The 23902-nt window shown below is 54.3% G+C and overlaps 9 protein-coding genes across 9 annotated transcripts; 5 read left to right on the top strand and 4 right to left on the bottom strand.

Annotated features, from left to right (window-relative positions):
• Positions 1 to 94: 94 nt before the first annotated feature.
• BDZ99DRAFT_563519 (uncharacterized protein) lies at positions 95 to 2682 on the top strand (the record flags this gene model as incomplete). Its single annotated transcript, XM_033727366.1, has 4 exons — positions 95 to 167; positions 314 to 693; positions 746 to 1330; positions 1381 to 2682. 4 exons carry the CDS (start codon positions 95 to 97, stop codon positions 2680 to 2682), a joined length of 2340 nt encoding a protein of 779 aa, XP_033577426.1.
• Positions 2683 to 3384: 702 nt separating this feature from the next.
• On the top strand, positions 3385 to 5024 carry BDZ99DRAFT_312505 (uncharacterized protein). Its single transcript, XM_033714275.1, has 5 exons — positions 3385 to 3899; positions 3952 to 4001; positions 4048 to 4218; positions 4285 to 4434; positions 4489 to 5024. The coding sequence occupies exons 1-5, from the start codon at positions 3519 to 3521 to the stop codon at positions 4922 to 4924; spliced, it is 1188 nt and encodes a 395-aa protein (XP_033577425.1). The 5' UTR covers positions 3385 to 3518; the 3' UTR covers positions 4925 to 5024.
• Positions 5025 to 5123: 99 nt separating this feature from the next.
• Positions 5124 to 6735, top strand: BDZ99DRAFT_387192 (Zn-dependent exopeptidase; the record flags this gene model as incomplete). Its single annotated transcript, XM_033715510.1, has 2 exons — positions 5124 to 5367; positions 5471 to 6735. The coding sequence occupies 2 exons, from the start codon at positions 5124 to 5126 to the stop codon at positions 6733 to 6735; spliced, it is 1509 nt and encodes a 502-aa protein (XP_033577424.1).
• Positions 6736 to 6875: 140 nt separating this feature from the next.
• On the bottom strand, positions 6876 to 9683 carry BDZ99DRAFT_508879 (uncharacterized protein). The gene is made up of 2 exons (XM_033724358.1): positions 8355 to 9683; positions 6876 to 8285 (listed from the first exon to the last, which is right to left on the bottom strand). Exons 1-2 carry the CDS (start codon positions 9191 to 9193, stop codon positions 7310 to 7312), a joined length of 1815 nt encoding a protein of 604 aa, XP_033577423.1. The 5' UTR covers positions 9194 to 9683; the 3' UTR covers positions 6876 to 7309.
• Positions 9423 to 10278, bottom strand: BDZ99DRAFT_520527 (uncharacterized protein; the record flags this gene model as incomplete). Its single annotated transcript, XM_033725538.1, has 2 exons — positions 9423 to 9836; positions 9871 to 10278. The coding sequence occupies 2 exons, from the start codon at positions 10276 to 10278 to the stop codon at positions 9423 to 9425; spliced, it is 822 nt and encodes a 273-aa protein (XP_033577422.1).
• Positions 10279 to 10445: 167 nt separating this feature from the next.
• On the bottom strand, positions 10446 to 13190 carry BDZ99DRAFT_443252 (kinesin-domain-containing protein; the record flags this gene model as incomplete). Its single annotated transcript, XM_033717838.1, has 2 exons — positions 10446 to 12857; positions 12905 to 13190. The coding sequence occupies 2 exons, from the start codon at positions 13188 to 13190 to the stop codon at positions 10792 to 10794; spliced, it is 2352 nt and encodes a 783-aa protein (XP_033577421.1). The 3' UTR covers positions 10446 to 10791.
• Positions 13191 to 16703: 3513 nt separating this feature from the next.
• On the top strand, positions 16704 to 18080 carry BDZ99DRAFT_463035 (S-adenosyl-L-methionine-dependent methyltransferase). The gene is made up of 3 exons (XM_033719990.1): positions 16704 to 17294; positions 17344 to 17922; positions 17987 to 18080. Exons 1-3 carry the CDS (start codon positions 17043 to 17045, stop codon positions 18026 to 18028), a joined length of 873 nt encoding a protein of 290 aa, XP_033577420.1. The 5' UTR covers positions 16704 to 17042; the 3' UTR covers positions 18029 to 18080.
• On the bottom strand, positions 18031 to 20550 carry BDZ99DRAFT_463034 (WD40 repeat-like protein). Its single transcript, XM_033719989.1, has one exon. It carries the CDS (start codon positions 20537 to 20539, stop codon positions 18065 to 18067), a length of 2475 nt encoding a protein of 824 aa, XP_033577419.1. The 5' UTR covers positions 20540 to 20550; the 3' UTR covers positions 18031 to 18064.
• Positions 20551 to 21584: 1034 nt separating this feature from the next.
• Positions 21585 to 23596, top strand: BDZ99DRAFT_463033 (FAD/NAD(P)-binding domain-containing protein). Its single transcript, XM_033719988.1, has 4 exons — positions 21585 to 22118; positions 22181 to 22452; positions 22503 to 22870; positions 22920 to 23596. Exons 1-4 carry the CDS (start codon positions 21934 to 21936, stop codon positions 23409 to 23411), a joined length of 1317 nt encoding a protein of 438 aa, XP_033577418.1. The 5' UTR covers positions 21585 to 21933; the 3' UTR covers positions 23412 to 23596.
• Positions 23597 to 23902: the final 306 nt, after the last annotated feature.

Raw genomic sequence — 23902 nt, 5'->3', positions numbered from 1 at the left:
GCGCTCTGTCCGTGAACCGTCCGTTTTTTGCTTCCTCCGTTACCTGTCGATTTTGAAGCTTTTCGCCCTTTGGGACACACAAGGTCCGGACAAGATGCCCAAGAGCACCTCTCCTGACCTGGCAGCCCGCAAAAAGATGCGGAAGGGGACGCACAGCTGTTTTGAATGTATGTGCCCCTTAGAGGATTGATCTGTACTTTTGCCATGCGAGGTGCGACTGGGGTCGATAAAACCTTCCCCACCCGCGTAATTCCGGATGAGGAAGTGCATTGGGTCAATGCAAGGTCATTGGATCGTTTCTGATCTGTTATAGGCCGGCGCAGGAAGATTCGGTGTATTTTTCCGCCTGATAATCCCGACGTCTGCTCCGAGTGCTTTGCTCGGGGCTCGCGATGCGTCGACCAAGAGCATGCCAATGCAGATGTCGTGTTGGATCAGAGGAAGAATCTGCGGGAGAGAGTCTCCCGTCTTGAGGCTCTTGTTGAAACTCTGCTCGATGAACGCGGCGACAAAAGTCCGGTCGAGAAGCAACCTAAGACGGCGAAAAGCGGCAATTTTTCGTCAGACCCCATTCCGTCTAGAGACCGATTTCCTCCCACGCCCATCTCATCTGATGTTACTCCGTCCGGCCATGGACCAATGCTCAACGCCCATACGGGCAATCCTCCTCTGCTATCCGTGTTTGAAGACGCAGTAAGCACGCTTCATCTTCTCATTTCGATATCCCACTCCTGACCTCGTCTAGCTGAACAACGCGGAGAGTCATTATGCTAAGTCGGAGGCATCCTGCCAGTACGGGACCAGGAAGGATGGCTCCCCTGCGTGTGCTCAGGAGTCGCAAGAGCCGCTCCGTGTTCAGTGCAGCGGAGACAACCATCTCGCTGACATGATCGATGAGACATCCGCAGCCGCGTCGAAACTGAAGCGGGCTCGAGCGAAAGAGGCCCTACTGTCTGTACTCCCTCCATTCGACCAACTCAATCAACTCTTGAACGCCAACGGCGAATGGTGGCAGACATGGCGAAAGAAGACTGCCGGCACGTCCGGCAACATTCCGTTGGCGGATTACGCTGCCCATGCCATTTCCGAAGATGGAAGCCCAGCGGCACTAGGCGTCTTGGTCCTTGGTGTTGGTGTATGCGTAGAAAGCGACGATGTTGATAAATACATCAACACTGTGGATCGCTGGGTGCTTTCTGATGACGAGTACGCTGCCACTCTGGAAGGCATGGAATGCCTCATACTAGAAGCTAAGTGGTACTCCGATGTCGGTCAGCCGCGTCGAGCTTGGCTTGCATTCCGTCGCGGTCTGATGTATGCTCAACTTATGGTATGAACCTGCCTACCGTTTGCCACCTAATGTCTACTAACGGTTATAAGGGTCTTCATCGCAAACGTACCACCTCCGAAGCTCATGAGAGTATATGGTGGTCACTGTACCATGGTGATCGCTTTCTTTGCCTGCTTCTAGGGCTGCCATCCGGTGTGGTAGATGCACATTGCGACCTTACCTACCAGATACCCCCAACCAAATACCTCTTACCCCTCGACTTCGTCAATCAGATCTCCATCATAGCTGGAAAGGTTATCGATAGAAACCAAGGTTCAGGCGACCCATCGTTCGCCTTCGCTCTTGACCTAGATCAACAGATGGAAGAGCTATTCAACAAACTAGATCCGACCTGGGTGGACACGTCAGCAGCGATGGTCGATTGCCAAACAAGTGCTGCCGACCTTCGAGAACGTCTACTAGCTCAGTTGATATATCACCAAATACGGGTCTACCTCCACCTCCCTTTTATGCTGAAGTCAGTCAACAACCCCCGCTTTGTGTATAGCAAGACAGTCTGTCTGGCTGGCTCGAGAGAGATGCTGCGACTGTATGCAAGCCTTCGCACGGGTTGCGCGGAGCCTCTATACGAATGCAAAGCCATTGACTTTCTCGGATTCACGGCCGCAATTCTTCTCCTCCTCGGTCTCTTCCCCGTTGCTCCAGATGCATCAGTAAGCGTCAGCCCACAAGAAATAGAAGAAGACTGGCGCCTGATTGAGATATGTATCGACATATTTCGCCGCGCGTCGAACGAGAAAGGTGGCAAAGTTGCAGCACAAAGCTATGAAGTCCTGCAGAAAATGTCGACCAAGCTTCGCGACGCCAAACCAGGACAGTGTGATCCAGACGATGAAGACTGCCCTTATGGAGCCGAAGAGGGACCCGCGATTGTGATCCCATACTTTGGTACCATTTCGATTCGCCGTGGAGACAAAACGGTACAGCCGCCGAAGCCCATTAGGAAGGGCATATCGACAACCTCGTCTTCAACCTCGCCATCAATTACTCAGCTAACGCCCTCTTCGTCCACCGATGCAAACACGTTTCTTCAGGGCATCCCTTCTGTTGGAATGGTGGACAACACCATGAATCAGATGCAAGATCCTTTCATGACGTACGACGGGGTCTACGCAGGCAGCTCCAATTTCGATTCTGCGCTTAATGAAGATGGCATTGCAAACTTCGCTCCACTAGCAAACAGCTTTTCGTGGCAGAACATGCCGACTTCGATGGATATTGATCAGGACTGGATTGGGTTTATGAGCGATGCTACGAATCAAATGCTGCCGAACCTAAGCACAACGGCACTAGACCAGGACTTTGCGCGAAACGCCTTTCCCGGATTTTAACCTTGCTTGCTCGAGGACTGAGTTTACGGCGTTTACGGATTGGTTGCAGATGAGGCATACTCTTAATCAGAGCTTATGACCTAAAAAAACTTTCACTTTCGTTGTGTTCATGTGTCAGAATCAGGGTACAAAGGGTACTGCCACCTCTATCGTTTCTTTTAATGTTCTACTAAGTATGGGCGTTACGGCCACTCAGATTCCCCACTCTTCCCTTTGTGTTGTATGTACGATTACGTTTCGTATGTTCTAGTTGGAAGACTCCCTGTAAAGAAGGGCCGGTTTCCACAATTAATAGATATGTCGAAGTCAATGAACTGAGCAGAAACTTACCGTTTAACGGTAGCTCTCTTTTTTCCTGGATTTCAATGAACAAGCGCTATGCTGGTCACAAGGTCGATACATATGCGCTGTGCCCTTCTAATCTTATTCCTTACAATTCATTGGATAAACTTTGTGTGCTCGTATCCCTCAAACTGTGATATAGAGGCGAGCTTTCCGACCGGAGTCCCACAAACGAAAACAAAAATCGGACGCAGATTCTTGGCTTTCACCTCAGTTGCAACATGACTTAATCGACGTCCGTGATGACCGTACTGCGCGCGCTCTAATTGGGAGAACGCAAATCGACTAGGGCACGATAGTTAATGCCAGCTTAAATATACTAGGTTGAGCGACTCTGGCGAATCAGCGCACCGCTATCGAGCGATATTGTGGGCCGGTCGGCGCCTGGCAGCCCGACCTTGGACCCACTACCTAGTAAGTTGTGGTTAAGAACTCCCTTCCTCCTTCTCACCACCGCCGAGACGAAACAAATTTCTCTCCTTTGTTGCCGAAGTATGGAGTCTTCAGCTTTCCTGCAAGACAATTGCGTGAAGCTTTTCTTTCTCGTCGTGGTCGGTGCATTGGCATTTCAGCCTAGCCTCATTCGGACGGCAACAACGCTCCCCTTGCTCGGAATACTGCTTTGGCAATTCGTTCTAGTAGAGGAGAAGGGCTTTTTTGGGGATCATTTTTCTCTCGGCTGTCTCATCGGTCTGCTTTCTTTTGCGTATATCGATCGCATCGTTCTCGCAAATCCAGACAAGGAGGGATGGCATAAGCTCACGGACTCTGACGCCGAATCGAGATCTGCGACCCCAGCTGCGCCAGTGGGGTCCTTTAGGAGGCTCTGGTGGTCACTTCTCATCTTCTTTAACCTGCGCGGTGTGGGCTGGAGTGTAATCTTACCTCGTCATGCCATGTTGAAACCGATGCTGACAAGGGAAACAGTACCAAGTCAAGAATGTTCCTACTGCTCACCCAGCCGACTATTCAAGATGGTAAGTTCCAAACACCACCTTAGGGAGCGATTCTTATGTCGTTTAGGAAATTTGTATTACGAAAGCTCTTCCTCGGTGCTACGTTTTTCATAATCGAAGACACTCTTTGCTCATGGACCGCCTCTACGCCATGGGGCAGCTTCCGTGATGTCGACGGCTTCGTTCCAGTCGGTTTTCAGGACTCTGTTTCTTATCAGACAAGATTCCTACTTAGCTGGTAACTAGGTTCTAAGACTAAGTAGTTTCTGCCCGCCCACTTACGAAGCTGCTAACCTTTCAAAAGGACCTACATTCTAATCACATATTATACTCTGGAGTTCATAAACTGCGTCATCTCGGTTGTTCTTGTAACCTTGCACTTCGCTAACCCGAGCGAGTGCCCACCCCTTTTTGGGGACCCGCGCGAGATGTATACGCTGCGTAAAGCTTGGTCGTAAGTCTCCCATCGAATACCTCTCCTGGTAGTGCGGCTTACGGAAGTCGACAGAGTGACCTGGCATCAAAGTATGCGCCGTGCTTGTGCGACCATGGGGCTCTTCGCTGCTCGAGACGTCCTCCGCCTCAAGAAAGGAACCTTCGCCTCCAAATACGTCCAGCTCTTTGTTGGGTTCGGCGTGAGTGCGACCATCCACGCCATGGGATCCGTAGGATGCTATGGTGCGCTACAGACCAACGGCGAGTTCACCTTCTTCATGGCCCAAGCTCTTGCGATTATGATCGAAGACCATGTTGTTGCTCTGGGACGGAAGCTGGGAGCTCGTGACCGCCTGGCTTGGAGAGTCCTCGGCTACGTGTGGGTGACACTCTGGTTTGGCCTGAATTCAGCGTGGTTCTCTGCGGCGATAGTCAACGGTATTTGGAACCACCAACGGGGTGCGGATGTGTTTGGGCTTGGTCCTCCACGGCCTGTGAAGTCTGCATAGGCTTTCGGTTTTGCTCATGTACATATATCTGGGGACTGTTGATTGGCTACACCCGCCAAGCCGGGTGAGCTTGAAAGGGACAAGCCTCTAGAGCTGCATGAATCGCGGATCTGCGACACAGCTCCGATGTTGTCACAGCTCCAGGTTCAACATCAACACTCACAAGACTTGAAGACTGACCTCTTCCTGTAGAATAAGTATGCGTCAACGCTTTTTAAACGCGGTATTCCTATCGTGTGCTACCGTCTCTGCCCTCCAAATTCCCTTCCTCGGGCCCTTAATCCCCCAAAATGCCATCACCAAGAAACCCCTCGTCAGCTCCGAAGCCATCCAAGCCGACATCAGCTCCAAAGCCCTCCTAAAACGAGCCAAAGAGCTCTTCAAGATCGCCGAACTCGGCATAGACGAGTACAACCACCCCACGCGCGTGATAGGCTCGAAAGGTTTGCTCCCTCCTCCCTTGCATCCCATCCCGTCTCAATCCCATCCCATCCCAAACTTCATCCCGCACCCATCACTCCCACCTCGACTAACCCCCCCTCTCAGGCCATCTCGCAACCCTCGACTACATCTACTCCACCCTCGCCTCCCTGGGCTCCTACTACACCCTGACCAACCAAACCTTCCCCGCCGTCGTGGGCAACACGTTCGAATACCGCCTCGTGCTCGGCGCCACCTCCCCCAACTCCACCCAGGCCATGAGCCTCACCCCACCCACCGCGGACAAAGAGCCCGTCTTCGGCCCCCTCGTCCTCATCGCTAACGACGGCTGCGACGCCTCCGACTACCCGGCCAACACGACCAACGCCATCGCCCTGATCCAGCGCGGCACCTGCCCCTTCGGCACGAAGTCGGCGCTCGCAGGCAAAGCCGGCGCCCTCGCCGCCGTTGTGTACAACACGGCCGAGGGCAGCCTCTCCGGGACGCTGGGCACGCCGAGCAAGCACCACGTCGCGACGTTTGGCATCTCGCGCGCCGACGCGCTGCCCTACATGTCGTCGCTTCAAAACGGCACCGTCATCGACTCGTCCGCCTACATCGACGCGATAGTCCAACGCATCGCCACGACCAACATCATCGCGCAGACCACCGCGGGCGACGCCGCCAACTGCGTCATGCTGGGCGGGCACAGCGACAGCGTGGCCGAGGGCCCGGGCATCAACGACGACGGGACGGGCACGCTCACGCTGCTCGAAATCGCGGCGCAGCTGGCCAAGTACGACGTGCGCAACTGCGTGCGCTTCGCGTGGTGGGCCGGCGAGGAGGAAGGCCTGCTGGGCAGCGACTACTACGTTTCACAGCTCTCGGCGCGCGAGAACCTGAAAATTAGGCTGTTCATGGACTACGACATGCTGGCCAGCCCCAACTTCGCGTACCAGGTGTACAACGCGACCAATGCGCGCAACCCCGCCGGCAGCGAGCAGCTGCGGGATTTGTATGTCGAGTGGTATGCAGCCCAGGGGCTGAATTACACGTTTATCGCGTTTGACGGCCGCAGCGATTACGATGGGTTTATTAGGAATGGGATCCCCGGCGGCGGCATCGCGACGGGGGCCGAGGGCGTGAAGACGGCCGAGGAGAAGGACATGTTTGGCGGGAGCGAGGGGGAGTGGTTTGATCCGTGCTATCATCAGTTGTGCGATGGGGTGGAGAATTGCAATTTGGGCGCGTGGGAGGTGAATGCGAGGTTGGTGGCGCATTCGGTGGCGACGTATGCGCGGAGTTTTGAGGGGTTTCCGGCGAGGACGGGGGTGAAGGGGAATAGTGCTGCGGAAAGGGCGTTGTATCATGGGCCGAAGTTGGTTATGTAGGGGGGAGACTGGGGGGATGGTGTGAATGGGGGTAGAGAGTGTATAGTATGGATGTGCTTTGGTTAGATAGAGTAGGCTTATATGCCTAAGGCACGTATAGATACCGCATTCTTGAAGAACTTCCTTTTTTTTTTTTAAGAATTCCAATCGATTTTGATTCCACAGCGACCACACTTCCGGTGGCTCAGTTGGTGGTTCCTTTTTATGCTGAAACAAATTCCCCATTCGGGATGAGTATGAGTGTACGCCTCCAATGCTTGCTCGGTGCTTGCTCGCACACCCGAAACGCCAAAATGCTCCACCCTGACAAAAGAAAATCGACCAGCTCAAAGATGTATCCTAGAATCAAAAAATGCCCTAATCAACAAACACACTGATGCTCGCTCATGCTCGCTCGCTGGTATCCCGCTCCCACCCATGCAAGGATCCAAACAGATTTCAAAAACGAATGGCAAGAAAACCGCTTCCAAATGCAGGTTCATCAACTCCCCTCGGACTTGGGGGTAACGGATATGGGTATAACAGCTCTCTCAAAACTCTGCTCAAAAACTCACCAACTCTTCGCCTCGGGCAGTCACCACATAATCCCCCGCCACTCAAACATGCCATCCACATTCTTCCAGTTTCCCTGATCGATCGCGTTCTCCCACCCCATCATGACCGCCATGAGCCGGCAGCCCAGACTGCTGACGGTGCAAACAACGGCATCGGCTTGGGACAGCACAGCGAGGTCCATGAGGTAGGCGCGCCCGACGAGCTCGCGCAGTTCCATGGCTTGCTTCGACCCCTCCTGCGTCACCTCGTGGCCGGCGGACGCGGCGTCGTTGGCGTTGGTGCGTGGCTGGCCGAGCGACCAGAAGACGTCTTTGAAGAAGCCGCCTTCCCAGCCCGAAATCTCGTCGATGTAGGGGTTCGTCTTCGGTGCCGTCTTCTCGAGCGTCGTTTTCGAGGCGAGGACGATGCGGTCTTGGGCGCGCAGGGCGTGGCCCATTTCAGGGGTGGGGTAGACGTTTGGGTCGTCGGAGGCGAGGACCATCTTGGACGAGGTGTGGCGGGCCTCGATTTCGGTGTTGAGCTTGGCATTTTTCTTGGATTTGGTCGAGTTGCCAAGGCGGGCTAGGAATATGTCACGGGCGGTGTCGACGAAACGGTCTAGTGGGAGGTAGTCTTTTGAGTATTGGTACTCGTACGGGTGGCGGTCGCCGCGGCGGACGTGCATGCCGATGCTCATGCCGCCAGCTTCCCTCGCAGGTTCGTAGAGTTTTTGGGCGCGCTGCTCGACGTAACTGGCGTCGTCTTCACGGAGAGTGAAGAGGTCCTCGTATCCTACGCGGGCGAGCTCGAAGATCTTGTGCTGGCGCTGCACTTCCATCTTGCGGGCGTCCTCGAACTCGTAAGTGAAGGCATGACCAAAAGTATGGCTAATGAGGGCAGGAGAGACGACAATGTGGCGCGCATTATGTGGGCAAGGCACAATCTCCGACTTTGGCGGTGGTAGACACCCTGCTGCCGGGGGTGGGGTGAAGTAAGTAGAGTAATTCCCATAAGGCCTGTCTATATTAGCTGCCGAAACCCGGGTGGAGACTACGGTCAGGGAGAAGGTAGCAGGTCAGACGTACCATCTCGTGTCGTCGTAGAACCACGCTCGACCCTCTTTCATAGCCAGGCCATACGACATCCACATAGCCATCAACGTGTTCCCCAGTCCAGCATCAACCGTCTCCATAGCGTATGTTAAGCTTCTCTGGCAGACCATCATTCCTTCCTCTTCACCGGGAGTGAGACCGTCATCCATCATTTGGGGGCTTCCGTGCGATTTAGACTTTGGTAGTAGGCCTTGTTCTTGCGCTTCTCGTACGTCCATATAGTAAGGGTCCTCAGAATAATAGCCCATCGAACGCTTCGTGTGAGACTTTCCATTCTCGGTCAAATGCTGGGACAGTTCCATTGACTGTTTGCAGATCTCTCGATAGTGCGCGGGCTTCAAAGGGAAGTCGTAGCTCTCTGGTATCGAGACAGTCCACTTGGGCTTCTCCTTCTTGTCGGTGACTATGACGGCCGAGGGGTTGCTCGGGAGGAAGCTGTCGCCGACCATTTCGTAGTCCTCGCTCCCATCGCCTGTATATCTGTCGGTCCATGCCCGCTGTTCGGTGTAAAGATGGCGGATGCCGAGCCAGACAATGATGGTGACACCGCAGCAGGCAATGAGCAGCCGCTTCACCAGACGCGAGTGGCTTGCAGAAGACGGCTTCTTGCCATGTCGGGGTATCAGGGAGGGGAGGCTCGGCGAAGGTGGTGGAGATGCCGCTTCCAGGAGGACGCGGTGGGATGCCAGCCGCGGGGAGAGAAAAGAGGCGGAGTTCATGGACGGCGAGAATGGCTGGGAGAAGGCGGTGGAGGAGACCACAAGGCCAGGATTCCGGCGTGCGTGCATCTTCTTGACGCTGTTCACAATCATGTCGAGGACAGTGACGGGGCGGGAATGAGGCAGCTCAACTCAGTCTTGTCATTCACCCCAACCTAAGCAGGTTGACAGTGCGGGACCGGCCAGCAACGGCGAAGGAGCGAAGACGGGAGGTCCACCGTGGCCTGCAGGTGGGTGGGTTGCGGCGTAGTGAATGCACGCGCGGTGAGAGACCGTGTTTCGGGCCAACAAACGGAAAGAGCAGGCAATTAGGGAGCGAGGTTCACAAGCCGTATGTGTGAAATTGCATCGCGCGGCCGCCTGGGCTGGAGATGCGGTCAGAGGACTGGGCAGCGGGTGGGACGAAGCAGCACAGGAGGTCAATATCAAAAAGGGCCTGACCCGCGGGCGGAGCGTAGACGAAGGATGACGGCGCGGAGGAAAACGCTGTGGCTAGGCTGCGTCGGGCGGAATGGAGCGGAGGGGCGTGGGAGCGTGTCGTGCGTGTCCAGCGTCGCCCATGGACGGGGCATCTGGGGCGACGCTTCGAGGCAGGATTGTCGTGATGGAGGCCAGCGGCTGTTTCAGACTGCGACGCTTCGAGCACCACGACGGCAGCGACGGCTTGGCGGCCCATCAAACGACGCCAACCAAGGGCCGAGGAAGGGTCGCCCCCGGCAAGCCGCGAGGGAGGGGCCTGTCGACGTGAGACGCTGGACGTCATCGCTCACGACGCCCGCCGGTTCCAGCGCCCCGACTGGCAACGCTGTGACGCCCTCGCCTTTCTCCACATTCTGCTCTGCCCTCAACGTGTGCTGGCGCCGGCCGATCTGCATCTGCCCGCGTTCCACTCCCACACAGACCCCATGCACAGTGCAAAACAAGCACCCGCCTGACGCCGCATCAGCGCCCGCAAGGAGCACAATGCTAGCCAGCAGGAAGGCCTGCCCGAACGGGGAAGGCTGCGCGGGACGCTTCCGTGTGTTGCAGTCGAGCTGCCTCGGGGTTGGGTGTCGCGGAGCGCGTTGGCTCGGCCTTCCTCCGCGCGCAAAAGCTTGGCTGCGCAAGGATGCTCCCAGCGCAAAGGTGCAGACCTCGTATGTGCAGAACGCCGGGTTTTGGCTCGGAGCGCCCTCCATCGCTGTGAACAGGTGTTTCCCGGCTTGGAGAGAGACGTTTAATTAGCCGTCAGGTCTTGACCGCACATAAATAAACCCTTGCTGCTGTCGACCCTGCGTGCACTCAACCCATCCGCGGCTGTCAGAAATCTCACATCAACATGCCGGGTCCATCGCAGTTTCAACACTCCCCAGCACGCGACAAATCTCACCACAGACTGCAACACCACGGGGCCAATCCACGCTGTCTGACTCGTTCGTGTTATACCACGCGACTTAAGCTTCATCACTATTGTACCGCAGCCGCCCGCGTCTCTCCTCCCATCCTCGATTAATCATACAGCATCAGGCCATCTCGATATAAGAAAAGTAGACAGGGTATCAAGGTTCAAGCCTCCCCAAGGAAATGGAAGACACCAACGCCAACAAAATGCCGTCGCGATTGCTCGCCGAGTCGCCTCCCTCGCTCTTTACAGCCCGCCCAACACCAAACACCTAATGCCCACACGCCTTTTCTTCTTCCCACAAATTCTCCTACTTGGCCTCGCTCACCGCGCGCAGGCTGCTCCGCGATGCGCCCTTGGCACCACCGTGCGCCCCGTCCACGCGTTCCGAGATCATCTCATCTAGGATCCGCGTCATCTCATCTACGCCCTTGCCTGACTTCTGCGATGCAGGCGAGAGCAGCGCAACCGGGCTGATGGGTGGCCCTCTGAACTTGGAACTCGCCGTGCTCCCTTCGCTTCGTTGATGCGAGGATCGCCGGCTCTCGTTTGCTGACGCAGTATCGATGCCCAGGTCTGCAACCTCACGCTTTCGCGCAGCAGACCGCAGCGCCGTCACCATCCTCTCCTTGTCGTCCAGCCTAGCGCGGAGGTCTGCAATCTCTGCGTCCTTCTCTGATAGGAGTCTCTCAACCCCATCGTCGCCTCCAATTACCTTATGAGACAAACTCATCGAAACACGTGACTGGCTTGATCGCCTCGCCTGCAACAATCTTTTCTCAAGCGTACCGATGTAGCGGTTCTTGTCAGAAAGGTCGGCCTGTAACGCCCGGATCTGTGCCGCTTGGCTCGCTGTGCCGTCTCCATTCTCGCCCAAAGAATCATCTTCCTCGGAAGGCGTCTCTCCAATTGCTGTGCCAATTGGAGGGGAGCTTCCTGACGACGTTCTGTTGGCAGTAGGAACTTCGAGTGTAGTATGGCTCGCCGAAGACCTCGCTGATACTGGCCGGAAATCGCCATTGCTTAGTATCGATCCACGGTTGTGCGTTTGGCTGTGTAGGCCCATCGAGGAAAACGAACGTCCCGAATTCACCCCTAGCGACTTTGAGCTGAGAATCAGGCGATTCAGATGCTCGATACGCTCCTTCAGGGCGGTCCTGGCTAGCTGCATCTCGAGCATCTGCTCCTCGTGCCGCTGCTCGGCTTCCATTTCGCGTGCCTTTTCCTCCTCTTCGTCTTTCTCTCTCTCCTCCTCTTTTACGACTTCTCTTATAATCACTTCCTTAACCCCATCTCCAGACTCCTTCGCCGACTTCTCTTCTAGTTGCTTGCGGAGCTCCTGAATTTCTATGCGATACCGATCAAGAAGAGCCCTTTCGCCAAGACCGTCTTCCACCTTCTTTGCGTGGCTTACAATGTTGTTCTTAGCTCTCGAGGCAAATTTAAGGGTATTGAGCGTCTCGCCCGTGTGACTGTTTGCCAAGGCAGCACTGCCTGTGGAACCGATCTGAATCGTACACAGGATGCTGACGAGAGAGTTTCCAGATAGAGCGCCCTGGAGTAGTCGAGTGAGTTTGCTGTCTCTGTAAGGCAGATGCTTGTCTCCTTTTGTGCCTGCCTTGCCCGCATCGGCCTTTTCCTTGTCGGTGGAGAGGCGTGCGATGACGGTGCCCAATGTCAACAAACTCTTGTTGATGTGGGAGCCTTCTGTTCTTCGTTCCTTGTTCTCCGCGGCTTTCTCGGATCCCGCCAAATCGATCAGACTCAGCGTAGAGACACGGACTCCTCCTGGACCAATAGCAGACCGCTTGCTGTCTTGCAAGCTGGTGCCTCCTGGTGGCTGTCTCTCGCGGCTCTCCACAACAATCTGGACCACGGCGTGACTGCGGGAACTGCGCGCATTGTACTGAGTGCCAGCCACCTTCCTCGCGTTGTCACCTCTGGCAATGACGCGCAAAAGTTGTGTAGGGCTCTGTACAATCTCTTCCTTGAGAGGAGTGGCGTAGACTCCACGCTTGCTGTCCTCCCGTAGTTTAATTTCCTCTTGTGGTAGCAAAGTACCATTCATGGCCGTGGCGGTCGAAAACGAAAGAAGGTCATGAATTCTCTCGTTGTAGATCTCAAGATAGCTTACTCGGAGGAGGAATTCGCGGTCTGGAGTTTCTCGAATGAAGGAGAAGATGTCCGTGATAGCGAGTGGAATGACACCTGGAGATGTTGCTGTACCCTGCATGGAAAAGGTTTTTCCAGTGCCGGTCATGCCGTATGCGAAGACCGTTCCATGATAGCCCTCCATAACTCGTCGCACCAAGCGCTTGGCTGCTGCGTCATACACTCGTGCATTGTTGTCTTGTGTGTCGAAAACATTATCTATGTCTTAAGTTAAACCCCGATCAGGACACGTGCAGTTGCGTGTAACCCACCATAAATATAGTCCCCGCCTTCCCGCCCTCTATAAGCCACTGACGACTTTTTGGCGTTGACCTCCCACTCGTCATGCTTCCCATCGTTGCTGCTCGCGTCAGGCCGCACGCGAACACTAACAACCACGTTTCCCTTCCCCTCTTTATGTGTCGAGTTTCTGTCTGTTCCTGACTTGTTGTCTGCGCGACCCCTCGGTTCCTCCTCGTTGATATCGTCGAAGCTCGTTGCGTATGAGTCTTGCGCTGAGGAGTTTCGACTTTGGGGAGGGGAAGGGAGGGTGAGCATGGTGTTTCCTGGTGCTGTTCTGCTCTCGCCGGCGAGGTTTGGAGGCGTAAGTGGCGACTTCAGTCCGACCCCTCGACTTGAGACTCGAGGGCTTTTCATCCTCAGGCTACTATCTCGCGAAGGCACAGCTTTGGGGCCAGCGGAAACGCGCTGATCGAGAGAAGCCCCAGCGGGAGTAGAGCTCGTGGAGAGGGGGCTTGGTGGATGGCTCGAGTTCCGCCCAACGTATTTGGGCGGTTGAGGAAAGGCTCCGATGCTGATTGTCTTTCGCAGGCCCTTGCCGGGGGGTAGCATCTGTGCCGATTCGTTGCCATTCAAGGTCGGCACATTCGAAGTCGAGCTGGACTGGGCCCTGGGTGGCCGTTGGGGCAGAGCTGATGAGGACACAGCTCGCGTGGCGGTGGTGGAGGAGGAGGAGGGAAGCAGCGACGCGCCAGAGCCCCGCCTGCTCGAGGTCACAGATTCGTTGATAGAGCCTACCGAGCTCTTCCTGGATTTCGGAACTGGCAGCGAGGGCAACGGGCCGGTGGGTGGGTTCAGCGATGGGCGCGATGGTCGTGGTAGGGTGGTCGCCATGATGTTTTCTATTGACTGATCTTTCAGCCCAGATAGTGTCTCTCGAGTCTACCTCGTCGTGCTCATATCATCGAGCGGCAGAGAACCTGGCGGCAGAGTAGGAGAGGTCAATGGCCGGCGCAGCCGTTGCAGAAGCGTCTTGGGGATCGTATCAAGAGGACGGGGCCTTCCCTGCGGGCGGGCACGGCAGTCGAGGGCTCGACGGAACGCACGTCCACGGTCGCGGCGGACTCGAGGATGAGGATGACGTGACACGGTATGGAAGATGCGAGGCGTGTCGAGGCAGGGATCGTAGGTTGACGTCGAGTGGTATTGAGAACGCAGGCCGACGTGGGCGGTGGTGAGTGGTGAGGTGAAGATGCAGACAAGAGGTAAAGGAGCGTGGTCGCGAGCTGCAGGGACAAGGAAGCCCGTGGGAGCGTGCAGGGAAACGGGAAGCTTGGGGCACAGGTGTGGGTGCTTTGCGCTTCCACCGTCTTTTCCGCGGCCTTATTCTGGTGTTGATTCTGCCGGGCACGGTGCTGGCGGGAGCGTGGGCGGGAGTCGTGACGCGTGAGCGGATGCTCGGGACGAGAATGGGAGCGGACAGGAGGCAGAAGAGGCCCGTCGCGTGGGAGCCCAAAACGGTTTTTTGCAAAAGTGCCCCTGGAAAACGACTCGGCAGCTACATCGCCAGAAAAGTGATCGGCCTGGCATTTGTGGATGAGGCCAAGCCTCCCCGGACAGCTGCCGCGCCCCGACTCCTTTCTTTGGGCCGGCATCGTGAGCAGGGGCTGTATCGAGATGCGGGTGCCGCTTGCCGTCGAACTCTATGAGAACTTCTTCATCTATCCTGCGTTCACTGCCTCTACGCCAGACGCACTGCATGCAACCCTCCCGACGTCAAACTTCTCCCCAATGCACCCCACCAGCGTGCATACGGGCTCATCCGCACAGTGGCCCCTGCCCACGGGGTCAGTATCTCACTGAGGCCATGCACCGACGCCAGAGCCCGCCAGCCAGTGCTTGCGGGACACCAGCCGGCGCAGACACACGACCCAATTTGCGGAGAGCTCTGAGCGAACTGTGCCTCCTACAGTAGCCCCCGTGTCGGAAGGATCAGCGTCAGCGACGACGGCGTGGGCAGGTGGTTACGATGGCGTGGATGGCTGTTGCTGCAAACGCCAACAGCCTCGAACGACGCCATGAGCGTTGGATTTATTCAGCGCGCTCCCCGCGTCGTGCTCGGAGATTATCGTGCCCTTCGGCCCCAAACGCGTCGAGTTACAGCCCTCCAGCTGGACGAAGCCTGCCGCCACAGTGTTGGGGGGTGTGCCGCAGCACTAACCATCCGCCAATCATTCGGGTATCGCAAATCACAGTGCAGCTCCCTAGTCACATTGCAGAAGTAGCAGCTCCTCCTTCGCTGGTTGTCATTCTAGCATGACGGACTCAGGACTGAGAGCTTAAAGATGCGGAGCTGCCTACGAAGATGGAAGGCCTAGAGTATCAACAGCATTTATGTCTAACACTGATCTCCATATACGCGCCCAGGTTTCCCTTCTCTCGAGTACTTAGCCTGTTGATTAACCATTTCGAGACCACCATTACCCGGCTCCCTTCACCACGGCATGAATTCAGCCATGCCGCCGAAGAGGATGCACGTTCCCTTGAATCGTCACGAATTCTAACCCTGAGTCGAGAATCTGAGCGAGTTTCACAAACACATCAGGCCATGTCCGAGGATTGACTGGATCTACACTCGAGGATTGATTGATGTACACTGAAGCAGTTTCCGACATGCCACCTAAAATCCGTCACTGAGGGTGAGCTGGATAACCTACAGGTGTCATCCACGAGTTGAGGTTCCGTGAGCACAAGCAATGCCTCGGGAGGAGCCAATGAGACGGTCCTCTTGCAGCCGTTACACATCCACTGCAGTGCAGCCGCTGGTATACCGTTGTTCAACTGTATCACGTGAACCACGAGGCTCTGTAGGGATCGGCCGATGGCGCTAGATGCAAATAGTCCTTCAAACCTTTTAAGGTGAAACCTTGCTGGTATGGCATTGACCCGATTTGGCAGAAGTTTCTGATCGATTTGATATTCTCCGAGGTCGGCATCGACCGTTCTACCCCTTTTCTCGCGAACGGCATGACGTATCTATCAAAGCTGATCATCTGCTGTCCAAGCTGTGTATATCAGCCTGGGAAAAGGTGTTGCAACATATGCACACTGCGTCTTCTCCCCTTTTAGTTATCGTCTTTCGGGATTACTACTCTATCCTTGGTTTCCCAAATACTCACTACGACATCGAGGATTAGTAACTCTTGATTGGCGATTCAGGGCACACTAAAGGTTTTCCTAGCTCTCACAGCATAAACTTAATTTCGGGACCCTGATCACTAGGAAAAGGCTACCACAGGTGGACGCTGCGTTTACTTCCTCGTCGTTCAGTACCGAAGAGGTTACGCATTTCGGCATTGGGACGCTTCTCTCTAGCTTGACTCGAACCCAAGTACATGGGCATAACCGAATATCGTTGATCAAGCAAGCTCTCTACGCAATGTCACATACACCCCGCGGCGCATCAACTAAGACTAAAGCAGTCACACTGGTAGACTATCACAACATCGCAAGCTTTCACTTCTACAGACGCTGTGAGGGCAATGATGGCTCAGTCATGCAACCTGGTGAAGCTCGTGCGCAGAACTTAAAAACGAAACACAAACCTACGCGAAGATTTGGTTTGACGCATCAAAATCGCAGACCGAAATGCGTCGCAGATCTATCATGCATCCTATGCTTGTGAAAAGGTCTTTAGGACTTCTCTCGGCGTGAATTTCCCCCACCGGAGAAACTTCCCCTCCATTGCGGAGAACCCTTCCAAAGTAACGCCCAACACGTCAAGCGGCTCTCTTTCTGTACTGCGAAAGAGAGAAACTGCCATACTATACCGAAGGGGCTGCTACTCTGCCCTCGGGAGCACGGCAAAACGTTAGACGCATTGCGATAAATGGGTCCGCTTCTGAGCTATCAGCCGTCGTAAATTTACTTATCTTCACGTCCAGTCCACCTCGAAGCACTTCATCGATTTATTCTATGTCCTATGTCAACGCAATTCCATTCCATACCTAGTCATTCAATTTCCCTTGGCATAGCACTCGCAGAGCTCTCGTCGAATAGATCGTCTTTCTTGCTTTCCACTCCACAACAACGTCGGGACCCTACTGAACTCAACTCAAGACATCCAATTACTACTGTCTCTCGTCCTTCAGAATCTCTTAGATAGCCACAATGCCTTCTTTTGACGAGAAAAACGCCTACATCGAAAAAGGCGACGACGTCTTCTTCGACGACGGCCGCGAAGTCGAGCTCCTCCACTTCATCCACAACAAACCCGACATCGACTCCATCCGCGGCTCTCCCCAGCGCGTTCTCCAAGCCATAGACGAATTCGCGCGGACCAAAAAGTACCTCATGAACGTCGGCCAGGCCAAGGGCAAGATCGTCACCGACCTCATCGAAGAAGTCAAGCCGGAGACGATGGTAGGCATCAGGCGTCCCCGATCCCAATCCACTTCTAACAGCCAACCAGGTCGAGCTAGGCGGCTACTGCGGCTACTCCTGCATCCTCTTCGGCGACGCCGTCCGCCGCTCCGGCAGCTCCAGCGCGAGATACATCAGTCTGGAGCGCAACCCCGAATTCGCGGCCGTCATCATGTGCCTCGTCGCGCTCGCCGGCCTCTCCGACACCGTGAAAGTAGTCGTGGGCTCCAGCGACGCCTCAATCAACCGCCTGCACGCATCAGGCGAGCTCAAGCACATCGATCTCATGTTCCTGGACCACTACAAACCGGCCTACACCACCGATCTCAAACTGTGCGAGCAGCTAAAGTTGATCACGCCTGGTTCCGTGCTTGCGGCTGATAACGTAATCACGCCTGGCAACCCGCCGTATCTGGAGTATGTACGTAGTAGTGTGGCAGAGAAGAGAGAGGCGGCGAAGCAGGGCCCGGTTGAGGGCGATGGCGTGGATCCGCGGTTCCCTGGGCGGACGACGCAGCAGTACGCGAAGCGGCTCGGGCAGGCGAAGCTGGAGCACACAGCGAAGGGGAACCCGAATCTCGTGTATGAGAGCCGGATCAACCATAGCTTCGAACCGACTGGCGAGCCAGTAAGTTCCCCTGCCGAATCACCCCTTAGACCACTCATCTCTCTAACGAATGATTGAATCACAGGACGGAGTTGAGATCACGAGATGCACAGGCGAGGAGAAATAAGCGTAGTAGTAAAGAAGCACAGATTGAATTTAGCTATCATTCGACCTCCACCATCGCCACGTCTACATCCTGACCATTAAGGCCGTGACCAGTGGTCGCGTCCTCTCCTCCCCCCACAACCTCGTCCATCTCCCTCAACGTGAAGTCTAGCAGATAGCTCTCATCCACAAGATCCTCTATGCGGCGATAGTGCCGCTCCGTATACGCCTTCAGCGCATCCAGCACATCCCTTAAACTCCCCTTCGCATCCGCCTTCCCCGTCGGCTTCAGCCCCGCAAAGCGTGACGCCGGATACGACTTCACCAGCGTCCAGAGTATCTTCTGCGCGACCGGTGCCGTCCGCGCATTCGTATTCCAGTCCCTAATCCTCAGCAGCAGCTTGAACAGCTGCTCATCCGCCAGATTAGCCAGCACGTCGTCGACAGCCTTCAAGCCTGACAGACTGCCCGCTTCCTGGGTTTCAGCCTCCACGACGCCCTTGAAGAGGCCGAGCAGTCTCGCCGGCTGGTTCAGTTGCAGCGCGAGCGTGATGGCCTCGCGATAGTTCCCCTTGTGCGCGTAGTTCTGCAGTTTCTGGTCCAGCTCCACGCGCTCTGTTTCCGCGGCTACGACGGCTTCCATTGTCGCGGTCGTCGTGTCCTGCCAGAATGTGATGACGCTGTCGCCGCCGCCAGACACCAGCGCATTCGACGTCGGGTTCGCTGCGAGCGCCCACACGCGGTCGGTGTGGTTGTCTAATGTGCAGGATACCCCGCCGCTGGAGGTATCCCATACTTTTACGAGGCCGTCGCCGCCAGCGGAAGCGATCTGTGCTCCGCGCTTGTCGCGTGCGTCTACCAGCTTGTATGCGAGCCAGACGAGCTTCAGGACGCTGTTGGTGTGGCCTTCGAGCGTCAGGAGGCAGCTGTAGTCTGCGAGATTCCAGATCTTGACGGTTTTGTCGCCGCTGCCGGTTGCGATGAGGCCTTTGCTGCCTGTTAAGCCGATGGAGGGAGTATCCTTGGGAGCGAATTTAACAGTCCATACACCACGGCGGTGGCCACGTAGGACACCTTGTGACTCGCCGTCCTCGGTGGAGTAGATTTTGATGGTTCGGTCTTGCGATGCGGAGGCGAATAGGGTCGAGTTGTGGTTTATGTCGATGGCGTTGATGTCCTTATCGTGCGCTTTACGGGTGTAGGTTGCCCGAGATGTTTTCTTCCCTCCCTTTAGTGCACTGGACGTGTCCCAGCGCTTTATGGTCTTGTCTTGAGATCCTGTGATGAGGAATTGGGGGGGATGATCCAGTGGGTTTTCGAATGCAGGAGTGCCTTTGGTAGGAGTTGCGTGTGGCAGAGATATTGCTCCTAATGACTCGGCGTGGCCAACAAGAGTTGACACACAAGTGTATGAGTTACTTTCAGGATCCAGCCTCCATAGACGAGCATTGTTGTCCTTCGCGCCCGTTGCAAGCCAATGACCAGACCAGTCAACATCTAAGCATAATATGATATCCTCGTGGCCTTTGAGGAGCGCGACATCTGCTCCGAAATATGTACCTCCAATGGGGTCGTCCTCTGAGTTGCTGTTGGATTCCAAACTTATTATTCGAATGTCTTCCGAGTTTGTCGCCAATGCTAGGAGGTTTCGAGATCGGCCAATGTAAGCCAAATCGATCACTTCGTCATGGTTCCCAGATATGCGCCGCAGGACCGGCAGGGGTTGTAATTTCCCCTCGTCCGCATAGTCTTTCAATGACTCCAACGAATGTAAAACCAACGTCTGGTCTGCGTGAACGGACAGAAGATATGGGAGATCTTCGTAGTATATGACGTCCAGAATTGCATCTGTCTCTACGCCGGCTTTCTGCTCAACCGTTATTTCTCCGCCTCCTATGGTCCTCCATAAACGAACAGCCCCATTCTCGCCTCCTGTGAAAATGACTGTGCCATTTTGTAGAAACCCGATGCCTTCAACAGCTTCCAGGACCGGGATCGTACTTCGTATTTTCCATGTCCGGCAATCCCAAACTATCGCAGTCTTGTCCCGGCTTCCTGACACTAATGCGTTTTCCTCCGGCGAGAAATCTAGACTGCGAACCACTGAGACGTGGGAATCCAAAATCGCGACACTGGTGCGTTTATGGAGATTCCAAATTCGTATTTTCCCCTCTTCCGCACCGACAGCCAATCGATACCCCAGTGTTGTCTCTCCATCAGCATTGTCCTGCGTCTGATTCTTCTTCTTTTTATCCTTGCCCTGTTTCCCAGTTTCCTGCGCAGGTACCTCGACCTCGAAAAAGAGGAGAGAAGAAATGACCCCGCCATGGCCATGGAGGGTGTGTGTGACGAATCCTCCTTGGATATCCCAGACTTTCACGGTGCCGTCTGCACCTCCAGTTGCAAGCAACGTGCCGGTCTTGTCGACTTTCACAGTCACAACAGGCGAGCCGTGCGGTTTTAACGTCCGAATAAGGTCTGCGCGAATCCGACCGGTGTTATCTGGGGTAGGGGACAGGGAGTATATTCGCATGGAAAGTGATCGCGAGCATGTTATTAGATGCGAGCTACTCGGTGTCACTATTCTGATAAGCATTCAGGCTATAGAATGTTGCATTCGAGTTGTACTGACATGCTAGTGTGGTTACAGCCTCTCCATCCTGCAATACTGTCAGTACTTCCAAATTCGAGGGACGCCAGATTGAAGACTCACTCCTTCAATGCGCGCAAGCTCCTCACCGGTAGCTAGGTCGGTAAGTAAAGCATCTTCATCAACACAAGTCGCAAGACATCGTCCGTCCTGGGCGAGCGCGGCGCTCCCTCCGGTGTAGATTGGGTGGATGCTTCTGCTCACGTCGTAGGTGGTGGTAATACTCGTTCTTTGCGCCATGGCTGCGTGGCACTTCTGGCCGAGTTAAGCAGCTATACAGCTTATATGGGAGCTAGAGCATGTCTTCGAGTCTCCGTTGCATCTCTGGGTATACTGTCTGCGCTTTTGTTGTCCTCAATGGTGCTTCACCGGTTTCACGATCTTCTTAAATTTTTTCCTCGCGAGTTCGTTATCGATAAGACCACTCTGTGAAAAGCGGAGCTGGGTACACGTGATCTATACCTCACCCCTCCGCCCTCTTCAGAAACATCTCCACCATGCACAGCGTGCTTCAGTATGCTTCCAGAATAGCGTCTCTATCTCACAAACTGTTGTAAAGCCTAAAATGTTCGAGGAAAAAAATTTCGTTAACCTTTCGATTCAAGTCTGGGAAATCTACTTAAGCTGTTGCCATGATTCCTCAACCAATGGCTTGTAGCAGACCGCCATTTTTGGAACTAGTTCGGAATCGCCGTAAGCATTTGCTTATCTCAAAAATCGTACGCAGTCAGAGCATTCCTATGCTGCAAGCCATCCACGGTCACTGTGGGAGATAGTTCAGTCGCAAGGCTTTTCATCCACAGATTCACATCAAGGTGTATAACGAACTCACAGCGCTCCACGGGTTGATATATCGGTAGTCGACTAGGTCTAGTACGTCGCTATTTTGCCCCGTTTTGGTAATAGCCTTGGATGTCGAATGATGGGGGTTCATTTTGCCCCCTGTCGAAGGAGCTCAACAAATTTACTCCACTAAGAAGCTCTGCTTAGACCCACAGTGCGGAATGCGGCGTTTTTGGCAGTGCATTTGCCTGGAGGCACGATTCGACCTGCATTAGCGTTTCGGATTGCGCGGGGACAAGGCTACTCGTATTGCTATATGGAGAGGTTGCACTACCACCACCCTTCTATAACGCTTCTAAGTATCAAGACAAGACAATCTCCAGATATCACTGTTTCCCACTATTTCTATATTTATCTCAAGCTTTGAAGTCATGGACATAAAGCAGAGACCTTTTCGGGTGATCGTCGTAGGTGGCAGTATATCAGGTCTCACGATGTCACACTGCCTGCAGCGAGCTGGCATCGATCACGTTGTCCTGGAGAGAAGGAACACTATCGTCCGACCGAATGGTGCCTCTATTAATCTCTGGCCGCAAGGTCTCCGCTTGATGGAACAGCTGGGGTGTTTCAGTGGTACTCCAACTGTCGTCAGCCCTCTATTTAGACAGATAATCGAAAGGTGTGTTTATGTTCTCGAGCAAGTTAATCGCTGTTTATTGAGTGTGCTCACGATTCGCATAGGCATGGGTATGGCTTCCTAGTGATTGATCGCGAGAAGCTCATGCGAATTATCTACGACCATTTACCGTCGCAATCGTACGTCAGAGGAGGCTGTAGCGTTGTCCATATTGATGAGGACAAAACCGGAGTCAAAGTTCATCTAGAAGACGGAAGCGTTGAGGTTGGCGACATCGTCGTGGGAGCAGATGGAGTCAATAGTGTTGTACGAAGGGCTATGTGGACGATCGCAAACGACCGAAGTCCTGGGACATTTTCTGAGAAAGAGCAACAAAGTAATACCTAGTCTATTCTGCCTTTGTATGTTACTGATTTGTCAAACCAGCACTGAACACAACCTACAAATGTCTCTTCGGAACATGTACACCACCTGCTAGATCGGTTTCTGGCGAGATGACCCAAACGCACAATGATAGATTCTCGTTTCTTACTTTGACGCAGCCGACCCGTGTCTACTTTTTCGTTTTCATTAAACTCCCCAAGGCTAGGCGATGGCCAGATCGACCAAAATACAATTCTCATGATGCAGAGCTAGAAGCAAGCAAATATATGGCGTGTCGTATCAACGAAAAGCTCACCTTTGGCGACCTTTGGAGCAACAAGCTCTGGTTCTACCTTACTCCGCTGGAAGAGGGCGTCTTTAAACAATGGCATTGGGGAAGAATAGCACTGGTTGGAGATTCTGCTCATAAGGTTAGTGACACTCATGATCGTTTCCTTAACGGCTAATCAGTGTTTCCAGATGACCCCAAACCTAGCATTCGGTGCCAACAGCGCCATGGAAAGCGTCGCAGCACTCTCAAACGGCTTGAATCGAGCACTCAAGAACCAATCAGACTCTACCCTCAGCCGAGAGCAGATTAGTATGGTGTTCCAAGACTATCAGGAAAAGAGGATGGGCCGCGTGACTAAAGTCCACGACTTTACAGGCGGATTCACGCGGGTTTCAGCTTGGGATGGACTTCTGAATAAGTTCATGGCCCTGTGGGTTCTACCCATTGCTAGCCATGAGTTCGTAGGAGACAAGTTTAGTCGCTTGATCAGAGGTGGAGTGAAGTTGGATTACGTGCCGTACAAGGAGTCGAGGTCTGGTTCCGTGCATTGGGATGATGAATCAAGGGAGAATGCTGGTGGCAAGGGCAAGCTGACATCTGTTACTTTAGTGAGCGTTCTTGTAGTATGTTTGGGTCTCGGCGCTTTGATTCGGTGGCTGTTCTGGATTTTCATGTCCTGATTGAGAGAGCGAAGGCTACTCGTAGCTGTACATGGTGTTCCACCTGCATGGTTGATGCGAGATTGGCAGCGTATTGAGCCATGCTTTAATGCTTTAACGTTCGACTAAATGCCACGAGAGAAGGCCACGAAGTTAGCCAATCGCATTAGATCTAGCTACCAATCGCATTAGACCTATGCTAAACCGATCAACTTTGCTTTGAATAGACGAAACTGGAGCTAGCAGTAATGGTAGTAATGACTTTGAAGCTTGCGTTAATAGTGGCAACGACGGTAATAACGAAATCAATAATACCTCACTATTATGGTGTGGTTGAAGAAGGAGAAGCTGGATAGGACATAAGGGACTTGAGGGACGTCAGGCGGAAGATCGCCGCTAGTCGGCACCACCTGCCGCAACACCTCGTCAATTCACGATCGACCAACGCGCCTCGCCTTCAGAACACGCGCCGGCTTCAGAATGCGCATATCCTACGCTACGCTTTCTCAATT

Source organism: Mytilinidion resinicola, assembly GCF_010093595.1.
Source record: "Mytilinidion resinicola strain CBS 304.34 unplaced genomic scaffold BDZ99scaffold_9, whole genome shotgun sequence".
Classification (NCBI taxonomy): Eukaryota; Fungi; Ascomycota; class Dothideomycetes; order Mytilinidiales; family Mytilinidiaceae; genus Mytilinidion; species Mytilinidion resinicola.
This window is presented reverse-complemented; position numbering and strand designations above follow the sequence as displayed.